The sequence below is a fragment of the Anticarsia gemmatalis genome, chromosome 19, assembly GCF_050436995.1.
Source record: "Anticarsia gemmatalis isolate Benzon Research Colony breed Stoneville strain chromosome 19, ilAntGemm2 primary, whole genome shotgun sequence".
Taxonomy (NCBI): domain Eukaryota; kingdom Metazoa; phylum Arthropoda; class Insecta; order Lepidoptera; family Erebidae; genus Anticarsia; species Anticarsia gemmatalis.
Window position 1 is genome coordinate 3,675,645 of NC_134763.1, and position 12,618 is coordinate 3,688,262.

General features: G+C 33.4%; 1 protein-coding gene across 1 annotated transcript; it reads right to left on the bottom strand.

Moving 5' to 3' along the window:
- Nucleotides 1-5,324: 5,324 nt before the first annotated feature.
- On the bottom strand, nucleotides 5,325-10,057 carry LOC142981275 (uncharacterized). Its single transcript, XM_076127071.1, has 11 exons — nucleotides 9,962-10,057; nucleotides 9,334-9,453; nucleotides 9,010-9,121; nucleotides 8,410-8,609; nucleotides 7,911-8,009; nucleotides 7,529-7,605; nucleotides 7,130-7,250; nucleotides 6,731-6,877; nucleotides 6,287-6,489; nucleotides 5,914-6,015; nucleotides 5,325-5,435 (listed from the first exon to the last, which is right to left on the bottom strand). Exons 1-11 carry the CDS (start codon nucleotides 10,005-10,007, stop codon nucleotides 5,325-5,327), a joined length of 1,338 nt encoding a protein of 445 aa, XP_075983186.1. The 5' UTR covers nucleotides 10,008-10,057.
- Nucleotides 10,058-12,618: the final 2,561 nt, after the last annotated feature.

Consider the following 12,618-nt stretch of genomic DNA (forward strand, 5'->3'; position numbering starts at 1 on the left):
AGAATGTACTGCCAAAATGTTTCCTACGACACCCGTCAGAGGCGCTGATCCGATTTTCATACAAAATTTCTCGATGACAGTTCGGTTGTCGGTAGTCGATAGTAGAAGAGAATCGAGGCACAGTCGAGAAATTGTAAAATAAATTAAAGAAGGGTAAAAAATATTAAAACTTAACTTCTAAGGTTTTAGCAAAATTGCAAAAAAATTAATAATGCTGTTTTTCTGTTTTGGAACAACTTACAATAAAAGAAACCATAATATAATCAATATAATGAAATAGTTTTCAGGATAAGTTACGTCTATCCTGAAAACTTTATTAAAATACTTTGCTGTACTATTACTGTGTTCCTAACAACAACTTATTTTTCGCGAAATCTAAAAGTCTTATTATGAAGTTAATCCAATGTTTTATAAATCGCACAAACCGGATTACATTATTTAATTCGATCCAAACTCTTATTTTGTTTTTATACGGATTAGTGAAGTTTTGAAAAGTCAATCTGTCAAGAGGGAAATATTTTATGGCAGGTCCTTAACACAATATTGTCCAGAGTATAACAAAGTTATGAAGGTGAGGGAAAAACTGGCGTAACTTGTGTTGTTACGTTTTTAGACAATTTAATAACGTTCCGCAAAGCCGATGAACTTCATCGAGTAAAGAAATTAGTTTTCTTTTACAACATTTTCTTTCAGACTTTTGGTGAATCTCACATCTTTGTACCTCTTACAATAATGATTAAAGACTGGTTCTTTGTTGTTTTAACTGCACGTTTGGCGCAGTGGTTTAAGCGGTCACCTCGCCGCAACAACCGTAGCGCCGCGTGTGGTGGGTTCGAATCCTACCCGGGACAAATCTTTGTGTAGATGACGAGTATTTGTTCTGAGCCTGGTTGTTAATTTATCTATATAAGTATGTATTTAGAAGTATATAAGTATGTTTATCAGTTATTTGGTTACCACAGTACAAGCTCTGCTTAGTTTGGAATCAAATGACCGTGTGTGAGTTGTCCAATAATATTTATTTATTTATTTAAAAAAGTCAAGTTATTAGTTAAATAAATATTTTTTATTTGAGACATTATATACATTTCTAAGTATGATATAGAAAAATACAAAAATCATCTGTTGACTAAACGAAATAAAAAGCTTTTCCTTCGAAATTGACTGGTAAAATATAATATCTTGTAATGAAGTAATTTAGTTTCTCCGAGATCTAGTTTAAAATTCCACTGGCAATCTCTGAGTAAGTATAACTCAGCGTAATAGAAAGCAGCACATTTATTATAACTAACAAAGCCACGAGTACAAATACATGAACTGAAACAAATATACGTGTACATTTTTATAATGTCGGTATATAATGTGCATCCTAGTGTTAGGAACTCATGACCGAGTTATAGAAATCAGTTAATAGTGTGGTACATTTTTATATTTAATGTGTAGCTTGCCATCTGTCAATATTATGAAATACTTGTTACTGAGTTTTTATGCGATCACAACTTATATAAAGCGGACACACTTAACTATAATAATATGTTGTTTTGCGAAATAAAATTTTCATTTCTTTCTTTTGCACTGAGGTTCGTAAGTCACAAAGTGGGGCCCTCAAACAGTAAGGCTGGAACATTTCCGTTGCGCTAAAACAGCCTTACATCCGGTTCCTATTTGTGCCTTTGCTGTTTTAGGCTTCTTTAAGAATACTTCATTTACACCCTACCCTAACTGACTTAAAAAAACCTTCATTATTTCTTGTGTTTTACTATCGCTAGTAGATATAATTAATAATATATATATTGCGCGATGCAAGCAAATTGCTAGCTTGCTGTAATTCAAGAGTATGGAAACGATTGAGAATCAATTAACAACGACTTTCTCTGTAAGTACGTAGCTAGTTTGTATGAACAAACTCACTTAGATCGTAGAAGCCAACCAATAACCTAGCTTCACGTGTAATGGAAATGTTATATTAATTATTCATGTCGTTTACTAGCGACACTGAAAGGTTTCGGGGTTGGGTTCTTAAACAAGTCACACACGAACACTTACGAATGCAATCAATATTTGTGAGCTATAGTAATAATAGTATCTCTAAATAATTCTTCTGGTAGTCGTCTCCCGAACCCACGTGGGCTATTTCCATTTACCTTATATTTTCCTCAATTAGCGGACACGGTTAACCACTCGGCACGTCCGTGTGTCAGCCACGTTGGCTGCGCTAATCAAATTGTTGGTCGGGAAGCGTAATTAAGGAAGCCTTGATAGTCATGAAGATAGCGAAGTACGACGCAAACGTTACAGTCAGAGCATTGATTTTATTTCGTCGTCGGGAATATCGTTGTGTTCATGGAATCTCTTGTATCGCTTTTTGATAAATGGTACCCAATACTTTATTAATAAGCTTTCCTCAAATGGCTTGGACAACTTATTGATTTGTAAGTTTTCTGTACATTAGTAAGTTGTATAGTTGGTAACTCAATAATGCACCTGAGTGACCATGTGTACGTGACGTTTAACTTCCTCAAATACAATGTATGTACCTCGAACGCATACGGCTATAATATACTGGTTGATGCGGAGAGATTTGGGTTGTGAGTTAAAAGATCTTTGAGAGTTTTAAACGACATGTGCGTCGATGTTTGGAAATGCACTAGGCAAGACTTGTGGAAATACGTGTACTACTTCCTCTACCTTCCGTGGAGAAGTACTGCTAAGTACCTACTTCTACTAGGAGTACTGTGTGGAGGAACATGACACCTCGTTCCTCCACAGGTTTCTTATATAAAAGCTAAGTATTGCAGCAATAAACACGTCTGCTTTTAGTTATGACAAGAGACAGTCAGTAGAGAAGTCAAGAGAAGGTCAGTCGGAACTGCTGATTAACTAACAGTGATTATTTCAAAGCTTAAAAGTTTGTGTATGAAACGAAACAAAAAGTTTGCATTTAAATTGTTTAACATTTTTTATTAGTTGGATATTGTGTATTGTTGACAATTTTTATTAGGAAAAAAGAGCCATGATTAAAACAATGTAATTTATTTTCTATCTTTCCTTACATTACTTACTTACGTACATTAACACACACCACAGAAGGCGTTTGCAATTCTAGGAGACATTTTAATTAATGCTTTGTTACCTAATTAATTACGGCATCAACAAAAACTCGGCCGTCTTAGAGACTGTCGGAAACACAACGTTGTGGGATTGTTGAAGCACATTCATTTTATTTACAAAATTAAATGAGTTTCGAAATGTGGAACTCGTTCCCTGGTTTAATAACAACGGAACAGTTATGATTAATGATATTAATTTCAAATATAATTTATTAATAATGTTACTGCTCTCTTTCCAGAGAGTAAATTTCGAAATTAATAAAATATATTTAACACCTAAAATTGTCGAAAAGACTGAATAATCAAAAAACATTTCAATTTCGCATTCAACAAAATACAGATTTTTTAAATATTTTTTTAAATAAGGCATTATACAAGTGCCTTATTAACATACGTTACGTAAGAGTTCATTTTTGTAACTGTTAAAAACTAGGAACTCTGATTCATGTGTTTTCTGCAAGTCTTGGCTATCGTCATTACATTAGATACCCGGCGTTATTTTCTTTAAGTTACTAAATAAAGACTAAGTTCAGGTTTAAATTCTTGACTTTGCAATTTTGCAGAAATTGAAGTATTTGATATATTTTATAATTTGAATGAAATGCAGTAGATGTCAAGTTTAATAAATAAAGTTAAATGAAAACTTTGCATTGTAATTAATATTACAAAGGAGTCTTCTCAGATAAATACTTATGTAGTTGTTCGTAGTTGTTCAGTGTGCAGTGACGTTGAACTCAAGGACTTTTAATTTAAGATGAGAGTTTGAAGCCTTCGCGAGAGTCTTGTTTCTTTGTTTGTTCCTTACAAGTTCTTCAGCTTTATATCAAGAAAACAAAAGGATTGTAGCGGCTTGTGGGTTCACTTCATGAGCTTACATTTATTTGTATTTCTGCACTTAACCTAGTTTTGCCTTGAAGAATGCATACACAAGTCACGTCAACTTTACAATTGTCAATAGCAGTTATTCGTATAAAAACATTCTTTAAAGTTTTTCAAATCTCCAATATTCTAGTGGCCTAGAAATAGTTGTATGCTAAATTGAAAATGGTATAATAATAATAAATCTATGTTTCGCATGGTTTCTATTAACTTAAAGGTTTCCCATTAATGAAGTTTCACGCTTTTGTTCCAAATATCGACCTTCGTAAGAATTGCATTATCACGTTACCTTTTCCGGTTTTCCGATTGATCTCATTCATTCGCAATGCTTAGAGGAAAAGTAATCAGTCGGATTAATCCAAACAAGAGAAAAATACGGAGCTGATATAAATATTATTATTAGGTCTTAATTTTTTTTTTATTTTTATAAATTCTTAGTATCATCGTACCTACATCGTATCCAAGCTCTGTATGAATAAAAGTTAGTCTTAAAATACAGTTCAGGCTGCTCTTGATGCTCGGCGTCTAATTGTCTACAAGTTGTGGGTAGTCGTAAAATGCGGGGTCTAATTCATAGCCCATGAAATGCCGAGCGTCGGGGTTAATACTCTCTAGTGCTTAGATATCGTTACGTCGTTTCGGGCAAGAAACTCTGAAGTGGTCATTTTTTGAACAAAGAATAGTTGTAAAATTAGTTAAAAAAATAATTTTATAAATATAATTAGGTCGGGGAAAAAGTATTTTCGCATTATAGTGAAACTTGTAATAAAATATTTTCTCTTCACAAAAAAGCTTGATATTTGGGTACCTCACGAGCTCACTGAAAGAAACCTAATGAACCGTGTACTCATTTGTGATTCTTGAAGACAAAGAGATTTTATTACAAGTTCATACATACTATAATGCGAAAAGACTTTTTCCCCGACCTAATATTTCTGCATATTCAAGTTATGGCAGTTGGTGTGATGTTTACGATGTGTGAATGAGTACCTATTTGAGTTTTTTACGTGCTCGTCAAGTATGTGCCTTGGTGAACGTTACACGTTTTATTGAATTTTGTGTTAATCGGCGATCAGAGGCAAAATAGTTGCATATTCAGCCTGTTCGGAAAACAATCCCTAAGATTACGGTGGAATCATCGCTAAATCAAATAATAGCAATTTACAAAACTACTATGTTTTTAAAATGTAACTTAAATAAAAGAAGCTTTTATAGAAGAAGATCTAGAAGTTAAATCTGAACAGTGAGGACAAATACATTATTTCAACTGTCTTCTGCAGTTCATCAAATGTTACACATCGGTAAAAAAGATTTATTTGAAAATATATAATATAATTATTTGAAATCCTCTTCGGTTTCGTCCGATTCTTCTTCCAATAACCTTTGGTGCCACGCTTCTACTCGTAATATGTATGCGTGTTTAATCGGGAGCAAAGGGATGCGAACCTGCAATCATTTTTTAAGTAACTATTAACTATCTAGTAACCAAGTTATATCTTATAATTTTCAGTTCTGTATATTATGCCAATATTTAATGTATGATGAGAGAAAATAGTCGTTTATTCTTCTTTTTAAAAATTATGACATTATAATTAGTTAATATGTCATCGAAATCTGTATAACAATTTAGCTGTGAAACATAATACCCGTACCTCGATTCTTTATCACTATCGACTACCGACAACCGGCTAGCTATCGAATTTTTGACATTTAGAATGTATTGCCAAAATGTTTCCTACGACACCCGTCAGAGGCGCTGATCAGATTTTCATACAAAATTTCTCGATGACAGTTCGGCTGTCGATAGTCGATAGTAGTAGAGAATCGAGGCACTGATCAGCTAAATTATGTATTTTTAGTACTGTAAGATTTATTAATCTGTCAAGTGTTATGCTTATGGTAGATGTATATAAAAACAACTGACTCTAACGAGTGGAGAGCCTAGCTCCCACACGGTAGGTTCCACGTAGGTGTACGGCAGGTTGACCTTCAAGCAAATGATCTTGTAACCAGGTGGGGCTTCCAGCTGGAAAAATAATATTACAGGTTTATTATTACAAAATCATGTTATTAACATTAAAATAAAATGAACCGCATTGCCACGTTGGATGGCAATGCTTACGCGTTGGGGTAGATAAATGCCAGCCCTTTCTTTGGTCACGAGAAGCGTTTCATACTTCGTTTTTTTTGTAATTGTAAATATTTTCTTTTTTATCATAGTCATAGTCTAGCTTAGTATAATAGTAATTTGTATTACAAATAATAAAAAAGGTGAAAATAAATATTGACAACATTACCTCTAAAAAATAATCGAAGAATATGCTATGATGTTTATCTTCGTCTGTCTTTGGTTTTATCTTAAAGATTTCGTAATAGAATCTGCGGCACTCCTTGAAATAATCTCGAAAGAAACACTTAAGGCCCGCCATCCACCAGTGCCCCACCCATTTCCGATCTCGCTCCGTTCCCGATGCATTGCCTGATCGTAGAATCCCGTAACCTGGTAGAAAATTATATTATAGGATTGCTACACTCAATGCCTGCCTCACTAGATCCCAAGTATAAAATCTTAAGGGTCGGATAAACTGATGCTGAGCATAGCATATAATGTAATTCTAGGTAAATAACGTTCATAACAACACAAGTCTTTACCACACTGGAAACATATTTTAAGTTATGCATAAATGTAAAATGAATAAAAATAGTGATAATGTATGTAAGTATATGAAATACGGCATTACCGAAAGGATCGTCCTTAGAGAGCTCGTCCAAAGAACGACCAGATATAGTTTCAGTGATCCAATTCACGTAGGGGTATATCGCGATGTGTTGCGACGGCAGCTGAGTCGGATTACTAACGCGGAGAGGATCCGCACATAAATTTCCACCTACGATAATGATTATTATAGTTTTAATTTGACAAATTATTAATTTTAAATTAAACCAGCGTCAAGCACCTTTCGCGCTTGACATTAAGCTGATCTGGGTACCTATTTGGTACAGCCGTGAGACACATCCTCAACCATTTGATATCGTGTTGTACTATGTATCTTTCTTATGTGTCTCAGTGCTGGTTTTACTAAGTAAATTTTCTTCTTTCTGAATTACCCTGAGTCTTTATTTACATAACTATTAATTACCTAAAGACAATGCTACTACAGTCCAATATCCAGAAACCTCGTGAACAATGAGTGGCGATCCAGAAACGAATCCACAGCGAGTGCTACACACGGTCTTAGGCATGTTCGTATTCGTTGTATTCTGAAAAGAAGTAGAATTGCGTTCGGTGAGAGAGGTAACTGCAATATCCTATGATGGGTAATCATAATCATAATCATTTATTTGCCAAAAATGTGGTAATAACAAAGATATTAATAACAATTTATAGGAGCAGTACACATTTCGCCATAACATTACAGCATGCAAATGTTAATAATAGGAATGGTTATATATCATATTAAAATAATAAAATGATTTTAATGTACTTATTTTGAAAAGGGAAATATTAGCTGTAGTAGTAGATATTATGTAGATCATACTTGCGGGCATCTGTCATTAGCGACCAACGTTACGATATCTAGTTCTTTGTCCTCATCTCCGAAATTTCTTGGTGCTGCTGCAAATGTGAAATAAATAAATTTAACCCTTTAATGTCCCACTGCTGGGCAAGGGTCTCTTCCCGTATTGAGGGAGTCCACCACGCTGGCCAAATGCGGGTTGGGTGAATATAAATAATTATTGTACAAATAATGAATAAAATATGTATAAAAACTATTCTTCATTAAGATTAAATGAGTTAACAAGGGTTTGAAATATATTATGTTATCTCAATAAACGGCTACCTATGCATATCGTAATTTAAATAGTCGAAATAATAAAAAATCAATGGCGTCTCAAAATTGCCAAGAATTAAGGTTTTACCAGAAGCAAAATCGATATGCATAAAGTCTTCTAGTAACAGATGCCCTTTTTTGTCCACTAGAAAATTCATAAACGGTAAGCACACCGGCAGCATGTATCCTGAAAAGTAATAAGATTAGGTTATTGGTAAGTAAAAACTAGTACTACTTTATTATTTTATGAGTTTTTTTTTCCAAAATAAAGCGTTAAAATAATGCTGAAGTAATATAGGTTAGATATAATAATAATGGTGTATTAAAATACAATTAACAATTATGTACTTAAATATTAAAAGACGAGCGTTAATTACATTTCTTTCAGTGAATTGGTATTTCATTAACTAAACAAACTTTTAAAATGATTTTTTGTATGGAAATTCTGTTTCACAATTTATTATTTTGTCTTGAATCAAATAAGTTCATACGATGTTTCGTATTCGTTTTAACTATGAACTGGCTTATAATCTAACGTATAATATTTTCAATTTGATGTCTGAGTTATTTTAAAATATAAAACTTACTTGATTTTAATGGTTGTAGCAATTTAAGTAAAGCTACGCTGTCCACAAACTTGTAGCGTGTATAGTCTGGATGTACTACGACATCAGAAATCGGCATTATCATGACGGAGGAGTCGCACTCCGCGCCCGCTGAGTAGTCTGACGCTGATATCCCACATTCAGACTCATCTCGTTCGTAAACATCAAACGCTATATTGCCTCTGTAAACATTGAATATGCATGTTTCACATTATCGCAGTGTGAAACTATCTAACTACGGCATTCATATTAAAATCTTAATACAAAGACGGGTAACAAACAATTTTTCCCGCGCCGCTGCAGCCTTCACCAACGTTTTCCTCTCAGTTCCGCCCAACCTATTTACCAGATTCCTATACCATTAATCCAAGTTACCCTTAGGGAGTTTGACTTTAGGCAGGCAGCCGGATGTAAAAACAACGGGCAAATCACTTATCAGCATGCTTTTCAAAAAGAAAGCATGCTGTGCCGACCCTACTTGTCGTGGGATAAGACCAAGTGAGTGTTGCTGCTTAGTTTATCATTTGATACGAAGACGTTTTTATATAGTTATGTAATCATGATAGATGCAAATATACTAACAGGGCATATCCTTCTGGTACATTGACTGCGTCGTAAGCGGTGCATAGTGTGTACTGTGGAGATACAAGCACAACGCGGGGTACTCTTGTGTAATGCGGGTTGCCTTTTTCAACTGAAACATTTTAATATAAATATTATTGTTGTTTATTTTTAAGCTACAATAATACTCAGAGTACAAGGATACTAGTTCTGGAATCAGATAACGTTTGCAAACTATCCAAAGTTAATCAAATTATTTCACATATTTTTCATAACTCATCAGCATACTACTAGCAAGTTTAAAGATGTCTGATCTTAATTACGTAAGTATATAATATATCTTACTGTGTATGTACTGCAGAGCTGCTAGCCAGGTGAAGTGTAGCTCTTCCAGGGGACCTTCTTCGGGAGTCAACGAGGGGTCAACGTGGCACTCGTGGAAGTCACATTTTATCCTTACTGTACCTGTACTCATAGATATTTTTATTGAAGGAAACATAAAGGTTAAATTTCAAACACTTTATAAGTCACCCAAAATATTCTTTCTAGTGTTAAGAACTTGAATTTGGAACTTAGCGTTCCTAACTATTTATTTTTGAAATACTTAAAGTAGTATAAATTCTACATCTTACAGCTTTCTACACAGATATGGCTAAAACAAGTTTGTAAGGCCTGGTAAAGTTTCAAAAGACTGCCTTTAGAATTACGTTAAGAAAATCCTTAATATAAAAAATAAAGTTGCTAAATTAGTGAAGGATGATATATCTATAGGTACTAATATTATAAAGTATCCTATAAAACTTTGAGTTCTGCTAACTATTCTTTGACGTCTCGGGTGTGCGAAGGCAGTATTCCGCATTCGTTTTGAGCGGTAGAGTAAAATCCAAGGCCTCAAATAGTGCAGTAATACACAAAATATTTACGTGCACAGTTATTACACTAAATACTATTTAAATAAAAACACAATACTAACTAGTCAATGTAATGATCACTACACTTTCCCATAATAGTCTGAACATCACTTTAATAATAATTCTAAGCCGTCGCGCGTACTATCACTCACGATAAATGCATTTGAATGATTAACACTCACTTGTTTAATATTAATCATGTTGGCACTGGATTGTTTTTTATTTCTTCTCTGAGAAAATTATATTTATAAACATTCAGATAACTTATTCTTAGAGATCCTCATTTCAATTGAACCAAATAACAGATTATAACAGGGTAAATGGCTCTGTTAAAGAAACAAAAAGTTTCAATTATCATGATAAGCACGTTTTGGGCACATATTTGTGTTGCTTAAATATGTTTGTCTTACTTGGACTTGGTATTACTTTACTTATATTATTGTATTGTATTTGTTTTTTTTTATTATTTGTACTTTTGATTGTACGAAGTTTAAAGTGCAGATTTGTAATATACTTTTAACTTGGTAAGGCAAAAGAAGTTTGTAGAGATCGTAGCAAGTGGTGTTCTTTGGTCTCTACCGACCTTAGTAGAAATGAGCGTCATTATTTGTATGTAAAGTAATAGATAATAAAGTACGGAACCTCAAACGTTATGCGTCAGTATAATATTATGCCATCAAAAACATTCTGTAAAAACCTCAAGTCTCGCCGTAAAAAGTTGTGAGATCTATATAATACCAAGTCGATTAATCTATTTAGTCTCTACTTAAAGGACCTTCTGTCTTAAGTTATTACGTATGTTATTATCATGCCAATTTTAAAAAAATACCTTTAAAACAAATAGACCGACCTGGCCATCGCATGATTTGATTATTAGTATGTATCACACTACACAGCACGACAAGAAGTTAATGCTCCTGAAATGTTAATAATGGCGAATTTGTGTTTTCTTGCGATGACCAAGTCGATCTTTTTGTTTTAAAAGTATTTTTTTTTAAATTGGCTTGATAATAACATACGTATTAACTTAAGACAGAAGGTCCTTTAAGTAGAGACTAAATAGATTAAACGACTTGGTATTATATAGATCTCACAACTTTTTACGGCGAGACTTGAGGTTTTTACAGAATGTTTTTGATGGCATCTCACTTCTTTTTGTAGAGTGAACATAAGTCCAATTTGTATGGAAAGACGTTTTTTTTTCATAATTCAACATATTTTCTTATGGGAATGTTGTTCAGTTTCATGGGCTAAACACCCTTATCCACCCTTTACCCCCTCCCGTTATGCCTCATATAGTAGGTACCTATTTACACCTATTTATTTTATTTTCTACAGTAATAATAATTCATTAACTGCAAATGTAACCTTGTAATCTTATACATTTAGGTATATGGGATTACAAAGTTATTGTTGCAGTTGGTGTATTTAGAAAACTGGACCGAAATTAGAAAATATTAAATTTTTCCCATGATTAAGACACTAAACCCTATTTGTATTCTAAATTTTAAGCTTCTAAGTCTGCTAGAAGTACCTTAGACTTTTGATGATCGGTGAGTCAGTGAGTCAGTGAGTCAGTGAATCAGTGAGTGACAAAATTCAAAATTTTAACAAGTTGTCATTCTTAAACTACTGGTTCAAATTGACTGAAATTTTAAATATACCGTGTTTATACAATGACTGATTAGTTGCTGAAAATCCAGGCTTCTTGTTTTATCCACAACGAAATTATAGGGGTGTCAAAAATAGCCCGAATTGCTTCGAGAAAAGGATGTTACGGCCGTGCCGCTTTTTTTTTGCTCGACTTGCGGGGGCACTTCCGTGCCCCCAGATAATGCATAAGTCATTACTATGAAAATATAGTAACAGTGTTTATTTATTTTGAATCAATGTCAGTAGTAACAGTATACAGCATTCTCGTTTTAGTGATACTGATATTTATGTTGACGCTTGCTTTTCAAAAAAAATATCTTGACTTATGGTAAAGTCATATTGACGATTAAGTGGTTCAAAATTATTTATATGTTTTAAAATATTGATTGATTTAATAATAAAAACAATTCCAATTACGTATTCAAAATCTTAGTAATAGGCGTAATAGCAAAGTACCAATCAAGAAATATATGATGTCTGTTGACAATCGAAGATGCCATCTACCCTTTGTTTAGTTTCTTTAGCATTTAACACCATTCATTAGAATTTGAAGTTCGAAGCTCGAAATAACTCGACTAAATAACCATTTTACATCATAAATTTTAAAGTTTTGCATTGCATGTTTAATCTTTAATATTACACGAGATTTAATGCAAACATTTACCTGGGTTTGGTCGGTCTTGATTCACTCCTTAATTAAAGTAAAATACAGATGAGGACTTTATTGCTGTCCGTTATGTGATGAATTCAGTTGTAACACAAGAAAATACAACTATAATCATGTTGATGTTATCATCCGCGCAGTTCTTAGACGCCAGACTTGTGCCATGCTGTGTATTTATGTACAAACGAATGCTACTTAGAACTGTCGGGAGATGGTTCCGGCATTATGAGTTTTTAATAATTTCATTGCAAAAACTTCATTGCATATTTTTCTATCTCACTAACGAGCTTGTATTATAGAATTTTATTCTCGTTATTTTCCTTTACTGGGATTTCTTTTTAGCTTTCATTTAATTAAAATTGTATTCGTTTGACTCTAGTAAACCCCCATGTCCAGTATGAA